The sequence below is a fragment of the Suncus etruscus genome, chromosome 6 (genome assembly GCF_024139225.1).
Source record: "Suncus etruscus isolate mSunEtr1 chromosome 6, mSunEtr1.pri.cur, whole genome shotgun sequence".
NCBI lineage: Eukaryota > Metazoa > Chordata > Mammalia > Eulipotyphla > Soricidae > Suncus > Suncus etruscus.
Window position 1 is genome coordinate 122,900,435 of NC_064853.1, and position 20,708 is coordinate 122,921,142.

The window sequence follows — 20,708 nt, forward strand, 5'->3', positions numbered from 1 at the left end:
TTTACATTTTTTAAACAAAGGACACATACTGGGGCTGGTGAGGTGGCGCTAGAGGTAAGGTGTCTGCCTTGCAAGCGCTAGCCAAGGAAGGACCACGGTTCGATCCCCCGGCGTCCCATATGGTCCTCCCAAGCCAGGGGCAATTTCTGAGCGCTTAGCCAGGAGTAACCTCTGAGTATCAAATGGTTGTGGCCCGAAAAGCCAAACAAACAAACAAAAAAAAACACCCCAAAACAAAGAACACATACTATAGACATCTGAAATTCTTTGGCTTGGGGGCCACATTGGTGATGTTCAGGACTTATTCCTAGCTCTATGCTCAGGGATCAGTCCTGGAGGTGCTTGAGTCCTGCAGTGCTCAGGACCAAACCTGAGTTCTGAATTCTCTTATCAACCCCAATTATTTAACTTAAAAAAAATTATTTGATGGGACCGGGAAGGTGGCGTTAGAGGTAAGATGTCTGCTTTGCAAGCGCTAGCGTAGGATGGACAGCGGTTTGATCCCCCGGCATCCCATATGGTCCCCCCAAGCCAGGGACGATTTCTGAGCGCATAGCCAGGAGTAACCCCTGAGCGTCAAACGGGTTTGGCCCAAAAACAAAAACAAAAAATTATTTGAGGCCTAAAAAATAGTACAGCAAGTAGGGTGCTTGCCTTGTATATGGCTGACCTGGGTTCAATCCCCAGCATCCCACATGGTCCTCAGAGCCCACCAGGAATAATTCCTGAGTGCAGAGTCAAGACTAACCCTTAAATACCATGGGTTGTGCTCCCCAGTCAAAAAAAAAAACAAAACTTATTTTGGGGGCTGGAGACAGTACAATATGTAGGGTGTTTGCTTTGCATGTGACTGATGCAGGAGTGATTCCTTTCCCAGCATCTCATATGGTCTCCTGAGCCAGATCTGAGCACAGATCAGGAATAAACTTTGAGCAAAAGCAGACTGCTCAAAAACCAAAACCAAAAAGAACTGGGCTGGAGGGCCGGAGAGATAGCATGGGGGTAAAGTGTTTGCCTTTCATGCAGGAGGTCATCGGTTCGAATCCTGGCATCCCATATGGTCCCCCGTGCCTGCCAGGAGCAATTTCTGAGCCTGGAGCCAGGAATAACCCCTGAGCACTGCCGGGTGTGACCCAAAAACCACCAAAAAAAAAAAAAAAAAAAGAACTGGGCTGGAGTGATATAGTACAGCAGGTAGGGTGCTTACATGCATGTGTTTGACCTTGGTTTGATCCCCAGCATTGCATATTGTTCCCTGATCACTGCCAGGATTAATTCCTGAGTGTAGAGCCAGTGTAGTAACTCCTGAGTGTCAAGTATGGACCCCAAAATAAAAAATTAGCTGGGGGCCATGAAAAAAGCACCCCCCAAAAACCCATAAATAAAATTTATTTTCAAAATATAGGGGCCGGGCGGTGGCGCTGGAGGTAAGGTGCCTGCCTTGCCTGCGCTAGCCTAGGACGGACCGAGGTTCGATCCCCCGGCGTCCCATATGGTCCCCCAAGCCAGGAGCGACTTCTGAGCGCATAGCCAGGAGTAACCCCTGAGCGTCACCAGGTGTGGCCCAAAAACCAAAAAAAAAAAAAAAAATATATGAATGAGAGAAAGAGGCTTTTCTATTTGGAGACCAAACATTTACCAAATACTTAGTTCTTCCTGATCTGTAACATTTATTTTGTCTCTCAGTGTCCTAAACTATCCACTGTAGTGCTGTAAAATATTAGTTTGGGGGACCAAAGAGATAGCACAGTAGACGGGGCATTTGCCTTGCATATGACCAACCTGGGTTTGGCATCCCATATGGTTTCTCAAGTCTGTCAGGAGTAATTTCTGAGGGGAGAGTCAGAAGTGATCCCTGAATGCCATGTGTGGGCCCCCAAAATAAAAAATTAGCCTGGAGGGTTCAACAGAAGGGAGTGAGTGCCCAGTTTATAGCAGGAGCCCAGGGTTTAATCATCAGCAACACGGTCATCCCTGACCAACACCAAATGTGACCCCCTAACTCAAACAAAATTTTACTACTTAGTGCTACAAACCAGTCATCATTAGACTTTTTCCCAAGATCTACTGGTTATTCTTTTTTGTTCTTTGGGACACACCTGGAAGTTGTTCAGGGCTCCCTCCTGAGTCGACTCAAGGATTACTCCTGGTGGTGCTCAGGGAAACATATGGAATGCAGGTCAAGTGCATGCAAGGCAAGTACCCTATTCATTGTATTATCACTCTGGCCCCCAATCTACTAGTTTTTGTCATTCATTCATTTTTAACAAGAGCTTTTAAAATCACTTTGAAAAGTTGCAATTATCTTAAAACTATAAACAAATCTGCAAAACAAACAGTCAATGGCACCCTGCCATATTCAATTTTTTCATTTATGTCTGATTTCCAGGTAAATTCATTCCTGTTTTGGGCAGGACAGACAGTCCAAGGGTGGATGTGGGTACTTGTTCTGAACTCTAGCTTGATCCCTGGCATTGTATACAGGTGAGTACAAAGCCAGGGGGTAAATCCTGAGCACTGCTGGATGTGGCACCTAAGCCTCAAAGCACCCCTTCCTCCAATGTATTCCTGCTGAACACATTTTAGTTTTGTTTTGGGGCTACACCCATGTACTCAGGGTTTACTTGTCGGCCATGTGTAAGAACCCTCCCCAGTGAACTATTGCTCTAGCCCCATTTAACATAGTTGAATGCCATTGTAACTAGCCTTAGTAGTGGCACACTTGGCAGTGACTGGAGCCCATGCAGTGCTGTGATCACCCCAGGGCTCTTAAATGCAAAGCATGAATTGCAGCTCTTTGACTCATCTCCCTGATCCATGCGAATAGTCTTTCTTTCATTTTTGCTTACTTCTAAGAAAGTTAAATGTTAGAGTATCTCACTTTTTCTTTCTAAGTATATTAAGTCCTTACTTAACACTGTTGACAGGATCACAGAAAATTGTTACAATACAGTGCATTTTATAAGCAATTCCTTAAACTTGTTATAATGTTGATGAGAAAAATTAAATTCTGGTCCATAAGCAAAATGATGTTCTCTGAAAACTTGCTATTTGCCAGATAAAAGAAGCCCAGAAATTCACCTTGGCGGGAGACATCACATATAAGGTTCCAAGCTTTTATGATATCTGGATCTTTACTCTGGAGCATAACTACACACTGATATGCTCGCTTCTTAAACTCTTCTTCAGTATCAAACCTCTTCTTGGATTCCTGGTTTACAAAGAAAAAGGTAAAACTTCTCATGTAGCCCTTCATAACTGTTAATATCTTGAATATAACCAGACCCCTAGGTTTCCTCCCCCAAACATCACCACCATAAAGCAACAAGGGCTAGAATGATAGCACATTGGTAGGGTGTTTGCCTTGCATGTGGCCAACCTGGGACTGACATGAACATGGATTCAATCCCTGGTATCCCATATGGTCCCCCAAGCCTGCCAGGAGTGATTTCTGAGTGCAGAACATGGCGTAATCCCTGAGCAATGACGGGTGTGGCCATAAACAAAAAAACGGAAAACAAATAAAAAAATGACTTTAAATGGGCCATCTCCCTGGCCACCAATGAATTCAATTTAAAAATGGGAAATGGGTAGGACATTTTTTTTTTTTTTGCAAGACCAGGGTTTGATCCTTTGATCCCTGCATCCCAAATGGTTGGTTCTCCAGGAGTAATTTTTTTCTTCTGGTTTTGGGGTCACACCTGGCAGCACTCAGGGGTTACTCCAGGCTCTGATCTCAGAAAACTGGCAGGTTGGGGAGACCATATGAGATGCCAGGAATTGAACCTGGATTGACCACGTGCAAGGCAAATGCCCTACCAGCTGTGCTATCACTCTGGCCCCAGGAGTAATTTCTGAGTGCAGAGCCAGGAGTAATCCCTGAGCGCTGCTGGGTGCATTCCCAAGACAAACAAAATCAAAACTCCACTAAAAAACAGGGAAAACTGGCGAGAGGAGAGAGCTGAAAGGGATAGGGCACATACCTTTGCATGTGGGGGTCCTGGGTTTAATTCCTGGCACAGCATGGTGCCAGGAGTAGCCCCTGAGCACCACTGGGTGTTGTCCAAAACCCAAAGAGGAAAATTAGGAGAAAAATCCTACATGTATCAAGTGGTTTATTCAGGGCAAAGAGTCAAAATTTTCTCTCATAAAATGCAAAAATGATCAGTACTTGATACTTTTAATCCAATAGAACCTTGTATAATTGAGCTTATAATCAAATGTCCAATGTTATTAAAAGCTCTCAGGGCTGTAGCAATAGTACAGCAGGTAAATTGATTGCACTGCATGCACCAGACCTGGGTTCAATCCATTGTATTCCATATAGTCTCTTCTGAGCCCGCCAGAGTAATTCCTGAGCACAGAAACAAGAATAACTCCTGATCATCACCAGGTGTGACCCCCAAACAATAAACCAAAACCAAGTTATTAAAACTCTGTTAAAATATTTTTTTTAGAAATTATAGTAAAATCAGGCGGCGCTCAGGGGTTACTCCTGGCTCTGTGCACAGAAATCGCTCCTGGCAGGACCAGGGGAATCACATGGGATGCCAGGATTCGAATCACCATCCATCCTGGATCGGCTGCATGCAAGACAAATGCCCTACCTCTGTCTATCTCTCTAGCCCCTATGTCTTTTTAAGTTTTATAATTGTAGTTAACTTTAAAAATTGCTGTTTAATTTAACAACACTTTAAGTGCTGTTTATCCTAGTTATTGAGCAATTCATTTAATTAAAATTAAAGCAATTAAAAAAAGAAATTATAGTAAATTTTGCCTGTTAAGAAATGTTTCTACAGAAAATTATTTTCAAAATACAAAAATTGAGAATAACATCAAAAGCATTTTAAAATACAAAAATGATTTTGAGGGCCCAGAGAGATAGCACAGCGGCGTTTGCCTTGCAAGCAGCCAATCCAGGACCAAAGGTGGCTGGTTCGAATCCCAGTGTCCCATATGGTCCCCCCTTGCCTGCCAGGAGCTATTTCTGAGCAGACAGCCAGGAGTAACCCCTGAGCACTGCCGGGTGTGGCCCAAAAACCAAAAAAAAAAAAAAAAAAGATTTTGAGGAACTTCTATGTTCACTTGTAAGTGCCAGAGAGAGCACTCAATGGGCTGGAGCATATGTTTTGCATGTATCAGGCACCATTGGGAATGACCTGAGTACCACATAGGAGGAAGCCGAGTCTCACAAGATGTGGCTCCCAAACAAAAGACAAATCAAAAATCTTAGTTAAGGGCCGGGCGGTGGCGCTGGAGGTAAGGTGCCTGCCTTGCCTGCGCTAGCCTAGGACGGACTGCGGTTCGATCCCCCGGTGTCCCATATGGTCCCCCAAGAAGCCAGGAGCAACTTCTGAGCGCATAGCCAGGAGTAACCCCTGAGCGGCACAGGGTGTGGCCCAAAAACCAAAAAAAAAAAAAAAAAAAAAAAAAAAAAAAAAAAAAAAAAAAAAAATCTTAGTTAACAAAAAGTAACATGGTGGAATTAAAACTTAACAAAAAACAACAAGAGCAAAGATGATAAGCACATGAAACCTTCTATCAAGTTCTACTTAACCCCACAAGATAAAATACCAGAAGTTAGCAATAAATAATACCAAACCTTATAAAAGGCCTGAAGATCCCCAATAGGAGGCGACACTGTTAGGTAATCAGGAAATTTATCTTGCAGGTGAGCAATAAGCATTCCAAACTGGGTGCCCCAATCTCCTACATGGTTCAACCTAGTACCAGAAAACAGAAAATTCATTTAAAAAATGATAGATGATGGGGCTGGACAGACAGTACAGGGGTTAGTGACATGCCTTACATCTTCAGCACAACATAGGATTCCCTGGCCACCACCAAGAGTAATCCCTGAGAAAGGCCAGGAATAGCTCTGAGCACAGCCAGATGTGGCCAAAGGGGGGGAGGGGAAATTAACCAACCAACCAAAAATGATGATGATAAACATTTAAATTTCAGAAACTAAATTCCACTGGGAAAGATGAACATTTAAATGTCAGGGCATTATGTTCAGCTCTCCTCTTGATGACCTGTTTCCTCAACTGTGTTGGAAACCAATGCGTTGATTTTTGCTGTGTCCCAGGGTGGGCTGCAAACAGCTAGTGTTCAGGAGTGGAGGAAGTTGTTCCTATTGGTGGACTAAGATCTTTCATTCTGTAGTTATTGGACTTGCACTTTATACCTAAGAACCAGTGGTGGAAAACTACCAACTTGGATGATGTTCATTAGCACAATTTCATAATATTTTAACAAAACAACAATCCGTTCTTTCCTTTTTTGGTATTTGGGCCATACCTGGCCACACTCAGGTATCACTCTTGGCTGTGCTCTGGGAATCATCTGGGATGCCAGGAATCAAACCTGGGTCAGCCACTTGCAAGGTAAGCTTCCTACCCACTTTGCTATCTCTCTGGCCCTAATTGATTATCTTAATATAATTATCCAATGTCAATGGACTAAAAAAATGGGGTGGGTGAGAGCAGTTTGGGTCATATTCAGCAGTGTTTAGCGGTTATTCCTGGTGCTTCGTGCTCAGATTATTCCTGGATCTTCAGTGCTGGGGATTCTAACCAGGGATTGTCAGAATGTACTGCAGCACCTCCCCCCATACTATCTCATCACTGGCCTGGATAAAATTTTGATTCTAATCACTTCTCATTGCTTTCTACTTTTATCTAACTTCCAACTTGTGGCTCATCTCTAAACTGGATTGTTTTCCAGCATATTATGATTATTTTCCTTTCTGTATAGAGGCTTTTTTTTTTTTTTAACTTTTTGGCCACAATCAGCAGTTCTCAGAGTTTTCTTCTTCCTGGCTCTGCAGTCAGAGCTCACTCCTAGCAGGCTTTGAAGAACTATATGTGGTTGCTGGGGAGTGAATCAAGGTTAGTTGCTTGTCAGACCAAGTACTAAATTCTTTTTTTCTCTTTTTGGATTTTGGGCCACACTTGGCGGTGCTCAGGGGTTACTCCTGGCTCTGTGCTCAGAACTCGCTCCTGGCAGTGGACCATATGGGATGCTGGGATTCGAATCAACGCCAGTCCTGGGTCGGCCGCTTGCAAGGCAAACACCCTACTGCTATGCCCCAAGTACTAGATTCTTAAACAGAGCATATTGCTGTATTAATTATGACCCTCTAAGGGTCTTCCATCACACCTAGACTAAATTGCAATTTCCTACTCTGGCCTAAAAATCCTAAAAATCTCTTTACAGAACCAACTTCCAGTTTACAGAAAGCACTCAAGGAATCTCCAGAGATAAGAACACATACCTCAGCACATCATAACCAGCAAACTCAAAGAGGCGGCACACACTCTCTCCAATGATGGTGGATCTGAGATGGCCGACATGCATCTCTTTTGCGATGTTGGGAGAAGAAAAGTCAACTATAACCTGAGACAGACAATAAAAACTGACACTTGAAAAAGTGGTTTATGTTGCTACCACATCCATTAGCAACAAAATCAGTTTTAATTTTAGACTAGGTTAGAATTTAAATGTATTAGGTTTTCCAAAGAGCTACTTATTAAATAAAAAAAATTTTTTTTCACTTACACAAACGATCCAGTCTCTACCTCAAATTAACTGGCTATCACAAATGCCTTATGGAATGAGAAAACAAATCACAGAATAACTAAGAACCAGGATGAAGCAAGCTTATTCCATTATTCCATTCTTACTGGTTCTCTAATCCCAAATGCCAGTGGTTAAAGAAAAAAGAGAAGCTTTTCACTGCCTAAGGTACTAGTTAACAATTGAGGACTGTAGATATACCTTTTTATTTTTTCCAAGAGCAGAGATATGAACGCCATTCACCAGAAGATTGGTCAACTGCTCTGAGACAAAGTTCTTTTTCAAGTGAATATTAATAAAACCTAATGAACAGTAGAGAGAGAACAATCAATCACCCATCTTTACTCAAACCGAAACTGAACTTGCATTCATTTATGTTGGCCCCAGAATGCTGATCTGTCTCTTTACCAAACTCTTACAAATTTCAACAAATCTCAATACCACTTGGGATGATTACGAGGGTCCTCTAATGAGCTCTAGCCTCAGAAAATCATATCAAGTCTTCAAGTCTTCTGAAAAATTTCCCTTAACTCAAGGCACATGATCTGTCTGGCAAAAGAGAAAATGGCTATTTCCCCATAAATTTATCCACTCATCATCAAGCCCCATTTTGACCACAAAAACGGAATTACACAGTGAGGGTAGATAGGCACAGAGTAACTCAAGCAGGGTCAGGCAGCTGAATTGGGAATAAAGTTTTCAGCATGTTGTTCAATATTCAAAACTGGAGAGGACTGGAGAGATAGTACAATGGATAAGTCACAATTTACATATGGTGGACCCAGGTTCAATCCCCAGCATCCCCTGATGCTGAGCACTGCCATGAGTAATCCCTGAGTGCACAGCCAGGAGTAGCTCCTGACCATTATTAGGCATGGCCCCAAAACCAAACCAATTTAAACCAAAAATAACTAAATCCTAGGTTTAAGAATGCTTTTCTGGGCCCGGAGAGATAGCACAGCGGTTTTTGCCTTGCAAGCAGTCAATCCAGGACCAAAGGTGGTTGGTTTGAATCCCGGTGTTCCATATGGTCCCCCGTGCCTGCCAGGAGCTATTTCTGAGCAGACAACCAGGAGTAACCCCTGAGCATCGCCGGGTGTGACCCAAAAACCAAAAGAAAAAATAAAAAGAATGCTTTTCTTTAAAAAGAACTGGGGGGGGGGGGCATGCAGTGTCACTAGAGATAAGGTGTCTGCCTTGCCAGCGCTAGCATAGGACGGACCTCGGTTCGATCCCCTGGTGTCCCATATGGTCCCCCAAGCCAGGAGCGACTTCTGAGTGCATAGCCAGGAGTAACCCCTGAGCGTTACCGGGTGTGGTCCAAAAACAAAAACAAAAACAAAAAACAAAAAAAAGAAAAAAATAGAACTTAGGGGCCTGGGGATCCATAAAATGGAGTACACTCCCTTATACATGATGTCCCATGTCTTATTTTCCTAAGCTGATAGCCCTCAAGTAACACTTACCAGGGAAGGCCTTTTCCCTCAAAAAGAAAAAAAAGAAATACAATGATTAAGAAGGACAAAAGTATGTCATACCAGGACCAGCAATTTCAACTTTTTCAATGCAGTCATTGCCTGGGAGGTGTTTGGTGATGTTTTCAGCAATTTCTCTTGGGTTAACTTTTTGTTCCTTGGCTTTGAACATCTGTAACACAACAGAAAATGATTTAATACACAACAAGATTCAGCAAACTGCTTAGAGATACACAACTGAAAAGGCATGTGATGTATCTGATACAAGAAGGCAGACATTAAGAGAAGTTCAAAGGTTTAAGAATTGTGAGATTAGGGGCTGGGAAGGTGGTGCTAGAGGTAAGGTGTCTGCCTTGCAAGCGCTAGCGTAGGACCGACCGGACCGTGGTTCAATCCCCCGGCGTCCCATATGGTCCCCCCAAGCCAGGGGCGATTTCTGAGCGCATAGCCAGGAGTAACCCCTGAGCGTCAAACGGGTGTGGCCCAAAAACCAAAACCAACCAAACAAACAAACAAAAAAAAGAATTGTGAGATTAGGGGCCAGAGAGTACAGCAGTGGAGTGTTTGCCTTGCACGTGGCCGACCTGGGACACACCTGGGTTCAATCCCTAGCATCCGATATTGTCCCGTGAGCCTGCCAGGAGTGATTTCTGAGCGCAGAGCTAAGAGTAACCCCAAAGCGCTGCCGAGTGTGGCCCCCCCAAAAAAGAATTGTAAAAGAATTGTGAGATTAAAGCAAAATGCATTAGCAATACAGCAAGAAGAAATAGAAAAGTGCCAAGCTATACAATCATCACTTTTTAATAGCTGTCATTAAAATACTAAAATAAATAATAAATAATAGAATAAATGTACTAAAAATGTACTAATGTACTAATATACTAAAAAATGTACTAAGTGTACTAAAGACATAAAAATAACCTAAAAGGGGGCTAAAGCGGGAGGGGCATTTGCCTTGCTTGCAGCCAACCAAGGTTTGATCCCTGGTACTTCATATGGTCTCCCTAACCTGACCAGGAAGGATTTCTGAGTGCAGAGCCAGGAATAAGCCCTGGGTACCACTGGGTGTGGTATCCTCCACAAATTTTATCTAATTTTATCTATGCATTCCTTTACAGTGTGATTGTGTAATTGTGTGTTGATGCAGTACCCAGACATCACCAAACAGCAGCTTCAACAGAGGGAATGAAGACAAACCTGGAGACACATGACTGTGAATAACAAAGGTGCCAGATCTGCATCAAAAAATCTGATGAGAATGCTGGCTGATAAGTAGGTATCAAAGTGGTTTAATTAAAAAAACAATACCAGCAATTTTGCACACATTAATTCCCTACAGTTGTATCAAAGCAATAACAATCACAGCCCTGACATTCTGAAAACAAAAACAAAAACATCAACATCAGGCTTTACATATGCTTGCTTGAGCTCTACCATTTCACCACATCTCTGGCCCTTAAGTGGACCATATTGGGCATTATAGTTCGAACTAGGGTGGTACATGTGCAAAGCAAGGGCTTTCCCCACTGTAAAAGCTCTCTAGCCCCCCACTGAGTTTTATATGTATGTGTGTATGTTTTGGGGCCACACTAATGGTGCTCAGAGCTTACTCCTCGCTCTGTGCTCAGAGACCACCCTAGTGAAACTTGAGGGATCATGTGGGATACTGGGGATCAAACCTAGGTTGGTCACGTGAAAGGCAGTGCCCTATTCACTATACTATCTCTATCCCCTTAAGGCAGGGGTCTCAAACTCAATTTACCTGGGGGCCACAGGAGGCAAAGTCGGGGTGATCCTTGAGTGCAAAGTCAGTAGTAAGCCTTGAACATTGGGGTGTATGACCCAAACAACTAAAAACAAAAAAAGATTCCTCTAGGGCAGGGCCACAAAATGTTGTACGGAGGGCTGGAAACGGCGGGCCACGAGTTTGAGATCCTTGCCTTAAAGGATATTTAAAAAATTGAAAGTACACATTCCCTTTTCTCAAGCTTTCAGAAGTTATCTTTAAAGTTTAAAGATATTAATAACCTGCTGTTAACTTATTGGTAACAATCATAATGAACAAGAAAAGAAAGCAAATCTCCACAAGTGCTTGCTAATAATATAATCACCTGAGAAATACTCATAGCACTGTTACATTGATAGTCCCCAAACTTGGGCTGCTGACTTGGTGTCACGAGCAGGGGTGGGTTTTCCAAATCTGGATATGCAGACTTAATGGCACAGCCAAAGATCTCTTGTAGGCGTCTGTTGATGTTGATCATGTTTTTGGTTGGTCTGTTCCTTTCTGCTTGGAGACTCTGTAGAAAAAGTAGAATCGTGTCAACAAAACACTCAATGATGGGCCAGAGCAGTAGTGCTAGCGGTAAGGCATTTGCTTTGCCCACGCTTACCTAGGACGGACTGTAGTACGATCCCCCAGTGTCCCATATGGTCCCCCATGCCAGGAGCAATTTCTGAGTGCATAGTCAGGAGTAACCCCTGAGCATCACCGGGTGTGGCTCCCCCCACAAAATTAAAATAAAATAAAAAACACTCAATGGTCCTGTGTGAGGTACCAACAAAGGACCAAAGGATAACATACATTCACACTGTAACATCCTCAAAACTAGGCTACGCTGAAAAATGCAACAGTATAAAAATGGTTCTAAGTAATTTCACATCACATTTTATATATTTTTATTGTATTTGGTTTGGTTTGTGGTTAGTTTTTTTTGGGCCACTCCTGGCAGTGCTTAGCAGTTACTCCTGGCTTCTGCACTCAGGAATCATTCCTGGTGGTGCTGGGGGAACCATATGGAAATGAACCCGGGTCAGCAGCATGCAAAGCAAATGCCTTCTCACTGTACTTAATATCACTCTGTCCCTCCTCACACTTTAGATATGAAAACTCCACAGACTTACAACTGCGATCTGTGTTTGTTTTGGAATCACCAAATCCTATCTATAATCATGTGGAGACAGAAAGTGAACCCGAACCTGTGCTCCAATATGCAAAACATGTGATTCGGCCCAATTAGCTATGTCTCGATGGCAAGGATATTTCTCTTATTTAAAATGTTGACTTCTGGGGCCGGAGAGATAGCATGGAGGTAAAGCGTTTGCCTTTCATGCAGGAGGTCATCGGTTCGAATCCCGGCGTCCCATATGGTCCCCCGTGCCTGCCAGGAGCAATTTCTGAGCCTGGAGCCAGGAATAACCCCTGAGCACTGCCTGGTGTGACCCAAAAACTAAAATGTTGACTTCTGGAGTCAGAGAGATAGCATGGAGGTAAGGCAGTTTGCCTTGCATGCAGAAGGTCAGTGTTTTGAATCCCGGCATCCCATATGATCCCCGGAGCCTGCCAGGAGTGATTTCTGAGCATAGAACCAGGAGTAATAACCCTGTAACCAAAAAACAAAAAACACTTTTTCAAAATGTTGACTTTCATAAGACATAAAAGGACAGCAAAATCGATTATATCAAAATGTCATAAAATTACTTTGTCTCACTATCAAACAATTCTTTTTTGTTTATTTGTTTGTTTTTTTGTTTTTTTGGGTCACATCCGGCAGCTCTCAGGGGTTACTCCTGGTTCTATGCTCAGAAATCGACCCTGTCAGGCACAGGGGACCATAAGTGATGCCGGGATTCGAACCACTGTCCTTCTGCATTAAAGGCAAACACCTTACCTCCATGCTATTTCTCCGGCCCCATCAAACAATTCTAAGTTGGACCAATATCTCCGATTTCTCAAATATGGACTATGTACTTTTAAAATTACATCTATTACTGTACTTTCTCAAAATTTTCTCTATAAGACATCTAAATGCTGGGAAAGGACTTAAAAATAGTTTGGGGGGGGGGGTCTAGCACATGGCTGATCCAGGACAGACCTGGGTTTTATCCCCAGCGTCCCATATGGTCCCCCAAACCAAAAGCAATTTCTGAGCGCATAGCCAGGAGTAACCCCTGAATATCACCAGGTGTGCCAGCAAGTAGGGTACTTGCCTGGCATGTCTCCTAGCTGGGGTCAACCCCCAGGAGTGATTCCTGAACTCAAGAGTGAGAAGTAAGCATCTCTCCAGCCCCAGTAAATCTATCTTAAGAAAAGATAAAGGCAGCTTATCTATAGAAGGGTGTATAAGGAAGAATAAGTGGTCAAGGTAAGCCAGGTGCAGAAGAGAAAGTGAAAGGAGATTCTATAAAGCACTTTCGTTTTCTGTAAAGTACTCAGGTACTTTGATCACTGTTACTCAGAGGGCAAAATATCTGTAAAGAAGTCAACTGTGCTCTCTTCATATAACACTGACAACATTCTTTACACACCAGTGTTCATGTACTAGTCAGAATACACAGCATTTTCTTTTGCATTACTCCATTACATCCTCTAGTGTACATTAGCTATTCAATAATATTTTGGGAGAGCACCTGATGTTGATCCTCATAGTTACTCCTGGTGGTGCTTGGGGGAAACATATGCTTCTGGGGATCAAACCAGGACATGCCAGCCCCTCAGTATTTTGATTTTAAATCAAAGAAACAAAGGAATGCCAATGCAATGTATACAGCAGTCAGGTCAGATATTTTAAATAGGATTTCATAGGAAATAATTCAGCTAAGTAAAATAGATGGTCCAGCGCGCGCGCGCACACACACACACACACACACACACACACACACACACACACACACACACACACACGAGCAATTAGATGAGTGAGGTCATCTGGAGAGGAAGTAGCAATCAAAACGAGCTGATAAAGTTGATAAGGCACTGCCAGAGTATGAAGTCATTAAATCGCACACACAGCACAGCTTCATGAATGATGATTTCCAACAGGGCAGGAAGATAATTCAGAGGTGAGGCACTTGCCTTGCACAAAACTGAATCCAACTTGGTCCTGACACCAAATCTGATCCCATGACCCCTGCCAGGAATGATCTCTGAGTACAGAGCAGAGAACAAGTGCTGAGCACCAATAAGTTTAACACCCTCCCCACTTTCTCAAGTATAAAACATAAAATCACAAAACAAATACCCCCCCACTAAATTTGATACTATAAAATGTAAAAATGAAACTGAAAACAGACCTTTAGGGTAGAGAAAGACTAATTTTTTTTTTGGTTTTGATGTTTCGGGATGACACTTGTGCTGAGGACAATGTGGGGGATTGGCTACACCCATGCTGAGTATCGTAAGGGGTTATTAGCTATACCTATGCTGAGGACTATGTGCACAGGGACCCCATGCATGCAAAGCACGAACTCTAGTTCACTGAGTTAATGCTCCAGTTCAGAGAGTACATTTTTAAGCATTTCCTTTCAATAGAGGCAATTATTTGAAATAAAAAAAAAAGTCAGATGGGGCCCGGAGAGATAGCACAGCGGCATTTGCCTTGCAAGCATCTGATCCAGGACCAAAGGTGGTTGGTTCGAATCCCGGTGTCCCATATGGTCCCCCGTGCCTGCCAGGAGCTATTTCTGAGCAGACAGCCAGGAGTAACCCCTGAGCACCGCCGGGTGTGCCCCCCCCCCCTCCAAAAAAAAAGTCAGATGAATTAAAAATCTTGAGGAGAGAAATGGAAGGGAAATTAGGAAGTTGGTGGTGAATTTTTTTTTTTTTTTTTTTGGTTTTTGGGTCCCACCCGGCAGCGCTCAGGGGTTCCTCCTGGCTCAATGCTCAGAAATCCCCCCTGGCAGGCACAGGGGACCATATGGGCATCGTCCTTCTACATGAAAGGCAAACACCTTACCTCCCTGCTATTTCTCTGGCCTCTGGTGGTGAAAATTTAACACTGGTAAAGGGGTGGGTGATAGAACATTGTATGACTAAAAATCAACCATCAACAACTTTTTAACTTTGTATCTCAAGATGATTCACTAAAACAATTTTTTAAATGTCACAAAATCTCCACTGTCTAAGGAAAAATGGGGAAATAAAGTAATTAATCAGGAAAAAGTAACTAATATTCACAGCCACAAACTATTGAAAAAAATGTCTAACTCTCCTTTGATCAATGGGGACATTCCAGAGGACTCCAGGATGTAGCAGAAAAAAAAAATGTCTTGAAATATATTAAACAGACAAAACCAGTTTAGCTATCCAAATAAAACTAAATTCCCCTATTGTTCGTGAGACAATCCAAGAAGAAATCATAAGAGAAACTTAAAACTATTTCCCATCAAGTAACCACCAAAAAATATCCCTATCTTTAAGAGAATATAATACCATATAATCAGTTGCTGGAAAAAGAAACAGGCATTATTTTCACTTTATAAGTTGTTTTCTAACATGTATCTCCAAATCTTAGAGTCTTTCATTTATTTTCTTGATATAATCTTCTAGATGTGCATACAAGTAACTTTTACTTATTACTACTTTGGGGATATACTGGTTTTATTTCAGAATATTTGACAAAGGACAGATCATCATTACCATCCCATTAATTGTGCAACAACAACTTGATACAGGACATGAGAGATGTTTCAAGGTTGAGCACAAACTTTGCATGTAGGAGACCTAGGTTCAGTCCCCAGCACTTGGTGTCACTTCCATCAAGAGATATAATTCATTCAAACTGTGGAATGAAGCCAGAACTCAGAGAACTTACCTTCCGAAGGATGTTCAGCCGGTACTTTAATTTTAAATTCTCTTCTCGCAACTGTTCCAAATTTGAAGAAACTTCTAAACAGCCTCCGTTTTTCAACGCTTCGATTTCAGCAGTCAGAGACTTGATGTCCTTTTCCTGTGTAAGACATGGCACTGTTCAGTCCAGCACAGCTGATGGCTTCCAAGATAAAATAAACTGCACCCTACCCAGACTTCCTGTTAGCCTTCTCCACCCAGTGCAAGGTTCAAGGCCCCCAGGGAAGGAGGAGGGCCTTCTATGGGGGTAAGCAGGGATCATTTCCCTAGATGCTCTGAATAGCACTAGTATACAATTGTTTGCAAGAAAAAAATTAATATATGAATATGCTGGAGGAACCTCACACATTTAAGTTGAGAGAGAGAGAGAGAGAGAGAGAGAGAGAGAGAGAGAGAGAGAGAGAGAGAGAGGGAGAGAGAGAGAGAGTGTGTGTGTGTGTGTGTTTTAGAACCACACCCACACCCAGTTAATGCTCTGGGCTTACTCCTAGCTCTGCACTCAGGATGTGTGTGTGTGTGTGTGTGTGTGTGTGTGTGTGTGTGTTGGAACCACACCCCACACCCAGTTAATGCTCTGGGCTTACTCCTGACTCTGCACTCAGGAATTAATCCTGACTAATAAAAGATCGTATGGGATGCCAAACACTGAATCTGGATGGGGGCCATGTAAGGAAAATGCTCTCCCTGCTGTACTATTGCTCTGGCTCCTAAGTGCCTTCATCTTTAATAAATAAAAGATTCTGATGTCATGAGAGTACCAGCTAAGGATTAGACTGTTTCTAATTCATGTTATGCCCGAACTTTACAAAGTAGAACTCTCTAATCCAATTCCTTGTGCTGGAGAGATAAGACAGAGGATTAAGGTACTTGCTATCTTCCCCTTTCAGATCCTGGGCACAAGTATGGTCCCCTAAGCCCCGCCAGGAGTGATCCTTGAGCACTGACTGAGTGAGGAATAAGCTGAGTAGCGCCAAGTGAAACAAAAGAGGAAAGAAAGGAAAAGAATAAGAGAAAAGAAGCAGAACCCGAAGACCCCTGAGTGCCCCCCCAAAACCAAACAAACCAATAAAAGAAAAAGTAAAGAGAAATAGGGAAAAGTTGATAGGGCAGAGGGCGGTTCCGGGGGGACCCTCTACACCCCAAGCGAAACCATCCCGGGAATCCCGGAAAGTTGGCGAGTCTTCCTCCTCTTCCCCCACTCCCGCTCCAACTTTGGAGCGGGCTCGAGGTCGACTGACCTGCTGCAAGAGTCGCGCGGAGCACTGAGCCGCCAGCCCGTCCATCCTCCTGTCAAAGCACATAGACCAACGTGCCGGAAGCGGATGCAGAAACTTGACCCGGAAGCGGAAGTGGTGTTTGACCCGGAAGCGGAGGCGCTTCCCGCTGGCGGCCGCCCATGGGTGGACCTAGTAGAGAGCCGGCTCTGCTGCCCCCTAGCGGAATGTAGGCGACACGGCAGGAAGGGAACCGGAAGGGCTCTGGGTTTTTTTGGCCTGACTGGGCTGGAGCAACTAGTGTGCCCTGGGAAAAATTCGGTATTTACTTTGCATTTGGTCAACCTGGATTCAATCTCTGGCACCCCAAACAATCCCAAGCACTATCAGGAGTGAATTCTGAACACAGAAACAGAAGTAAACGCTGAATACTGCCAAATGTGGCCCCCAAACCAAAATAAATGAACATAAATGTGTTTAAAAACAGGGACCCTATCTGTCTTGTTTATTCTTCCTTAGGGCCCCAGAAGTGCAGCAATACTCTCTTAACTTTACATGTGTATTCAGTATGCTTTTACAATCCATGCCCAAAGCATGGAGTTTTCCATATGGATCTCAGGAACAACGATGGTCACATCAGGCCAGCTACTATTTCTTGTCTGCTGCTGTTGCTGCTGCTTCTCCACATCCACTGAAATGGGACTGGAGCATCCAACTTCAGGTGAGGTTAGGGTAAAACTAGAGAAGAGGCCAAGCAGAAAGAGACTGGGAACATCATTTCCTTGGACCTTCTAGGCCTGAGCTTGAGGGAAAGAGGAATGAGGAGTGCTTTGGGGCACAAAGCAATTGGAGACTCCTTACTGCCATCACTTTTTGGAGGGTTTGGGTACTGACATAACCAGACTGCATTGGTTTCTTTCTGGTCAGTAGGAGGCCAGTGGTCAAGATTAGAAGTTACTGATTTACTTTTTTTTTTGGGGGGGGGGCACCAGGCTTTGCTCTGGGCTTACTCCTGACTCTGTGTTCATGGATTAGTCCTGGTGGGCTCAGGGGACCATATGGGATGATTGGGATTGAATCTTTGCTGTATGCAAGGCAAAAATCCTATGCACTGTACTATCTTTATACCCCCCCAATTTTTAAAAATATATTCATTTAGGGGGGACAGCTTGGGCATTACCTGGGCTCAGGAGTGATCCCTGGTGGTGCTTTAGTAACCATATGTGGTGCAGGTGATTGGATTCAGGTATGTGGCAGATAAAGAACTGAAACTGAAGCGGGTGGTAGTTGTATGTTGGAGCCTATTGCTACCAGCCTACTGCTACCCTGGTCACCACTGAACATTTTCCCCAAATCAAAAATAAAACAAAGACAAGTATATGTAACAAACACTTTCAGCATTGAAGACCAAATGAGTGTTTGGCAGAGGAAAGAGGAAGGTGTGTGCATATGTGTGGGGATTGATCAAGTCAAAGGAGTGAATCTCCCAGCAGAGTTGGGTTCAAATCCAGGTCCCCTGCTGGTTACATGTTTGCTAGATTGCTCAGCTGTGTCCTGGCCCCACAGCTATCTATTCTCTGAGCACTCCCTGAGCTGGTCCACATGACTGCCTATTGATGCTGCTGGAGAAGACACAGCACAGCTCCACCCAAAAGTTTCCCTATGTCCAGTTTCTTGCTAAGCACACAGTTGGGTATGTGAGTACCTAGCTGGTGATGTGGCGAGAATCCAGCTGCAGTTCACAGGTGGTCTGATAGCCTCCCACAAGCTCCACATGCTGAGTGACAAGGAGATGCATGGTTCCAGCAGGAGGAAGACATACATGTTGCTTTTTCTGAGAGGAGTCTCCCACCCCATCTTGTTGGTGCCACTTTGAAGATGCGAGTGGCTGGTCCTTCTTAGAAGCTGCGCATGCCTGCAGATAACACCAGTTGAGCCAATCCCAGTGCTCATCTATGTTCATTTTATTTTTTCTGTGTGTGTGTGTGTGTGTGTGTGTGTGTGTGTGTGTGTGTGTGTGTGTGTGTGTGTGTAAGCGCGTGCTATACCCAGCAATGCTCAGGATTCAGTTCAGGCTTTATGTTCAGGGATTATTCCTGATGGGGCAGGGGTCCTTTAGGGGTATCTGGATAGGCAGTTTAATAAGCTGGTTCAGGGGCCAGAGAAATAGCATGGAGGTAGGGTGTTTGCCTTGCATGCAGAAAGATGGTGGTTCGAACCCCGATATCCCATAGGGTCCCCAGCGCCTGCCATGAGCAATTTCTGAGCGTAGAGCCAGGAGTAACCCTTGAGCACTGCTGAGTGCGACCCAAAAACCAAAACCAAAACCAAAAAAACAAAAACAAAGAAGCTGGTTCAAATAATTATGTATTGGGACTGAAGTGATAGTTCAGCAGGTAGAATACTTGGTTTTTACACATGGCTGATGGGTTCAATCCTGGCATTCTATATGGTCCTCTGAGTCCACCAGGAGTGATCCCTGAGTAACACTGAGTGTGATCAAAAACAGAACCAGGGCCCGGAGAGATAGCACAGTGGCGTTTGCCTTGCAAGCAGCCAATCCAGGACCTAAGGTGGTTGGTTCAAATCCCGGTGTCCCATATGGTCCCCCGTGCCTGCCAGGAGCTATTTCTGAGCGGACAGCCAGGAGTGACCCCTGAGCACCGCTGGGTGTGGCCCAAAAACCAAAAACCAAAAAAAAAAAAAAAAAAACAGAACCAAAGGGGCTGGAGAGATAGCATGGAGGTAAAATGTTTGCCTTGCATGCAGAAGGACAGTGTTTCGAATCCCGGCATCCCATATGGTCCCCTGAGCCTGCCAGGAGCGATTTCTGAGCATAGAGCCAGGAGTAACCCCTGAGTGCCCCCCCCCCAAAAAAAAAAAAACCCAGAACCAAAGAAAAATGAAAGGTTATGCATTGTTTGTTGTTTTATTTTGCCTCTTGTGTGTATATGTGGTACTGAGATCAAGCCCGGAGATCTGCCACCCCCCTTTTACCCTCCCTTTCTTGCTAGGGGTTGAAACCAGAGCCTCACACTTGCCAAATGACCAGTCTCTAAGTTTACATTTTGGTTTTGGGTCCCACCCAGAGTGAGGCTCTTTAGAGGCTACTCCCAGCAATGCTTGGGGGTGACTTCCAGTGTGGTGCTTTTGGGGGGGGGTCACTTTGGATCATGTGAATGGACTATCATACAGTGCTAGGAATTGAACCTGGGGATGCTTTAAGCCAAGCTTGTGCTCCAGTTCTTGGGGTTCTCTCCTCTTCCTTTTCAACTGATTCTGAGGGTATGCTAGAATTAGCCTAGGAAGAAGGTGAGGAGCACCTGCATGTCAGGGATGTGGGGTTGAGCTCCAACACCTATAGCAGCAAAGGGCACTAAGGGCAAGTGAGGAACAAGGTCACCTGGACTGGGGGGGAAAGGATTGGATGGGGGAGTTTCCCAGACACCAGGGGAACCCAGGGGCCATGGTGGAAAAAGTGAGAGAAGATGCATTCAGAAAGGGCACTTTATTGATGGACACACTGGAGGGGTCCTCCACAGCCCTCCCCCCCATGTTGGCTTCATTGGGCATCTGAGACCTCCCCACCCCCAAGGACAGCCTGTGTGTGCCTGGCTCAGGTGGCCACATCAAAACACATCACAGCTCATAAATACTCCTCCAGATACACCCTGGAACGTGCCCGTGGTGTGTGTCAAAGCCATGAGCTGGGACCCCCCGCATGACACTCTTTGGGGGGCTAATTGCCTCACCCCCCTATAGGATTTCTTATTGCAAGTGAAACCTCTAGAAGGTAGAGCTGTACAAAAAAAA

General features: G+C 44.1%; 1 protein-coding gene across 1 annotated transcript in view; it reads right to left on the bottom strand.

The window, feature by feature from the left end:
- RARS1 (arginyl-tRNA synthetase 1) overlaps window positions 1-17,016 on the bottom strand; it is a 33,742-nt gene extending 16,726 nt beyond the window's left edge. Inside the window, exons 1-8 of the mRNA XM_049774572.1 lie at window positions 16,920-17,016; window positions 15,647-15,781; window positions 11,165-11,353; window positions 9,117-9,225; window positions 7,780-7,880; window positions 7,277-7,398; window positions 5,603-5,723; window positions 3,082-3,211 (exon numbers count right to left, since the gene is read on the bottom strand). Coding sequence (XP_049630529.1) covers window positions 3,082-3,211; window positions 5,603-5,723; window positions 7,277-7,398; window positions 7,780-7,880; window positions 9,117-9,225; window positions 11,165-11,353; window positions 15,647-15,781; window positions 16,920-16,982 — 970 coding nt within the window. The 5' untranslated portion in view covers window positions 16,983-17,016. The remainder of the gene's footprint in view (window positions 1-3,081; window positions 3,212-5,602; window positions 5,724-7,276; window positions 7,399-7,779; window positions 7,881-9,116; window positions 9,226-11,164; window positions 11,354-15,646; window positions 15,782-16,919) is intronic.
- Between the last annotated feature and the right edge of the window lie 3,692 nt (window positions 17,017-20,708).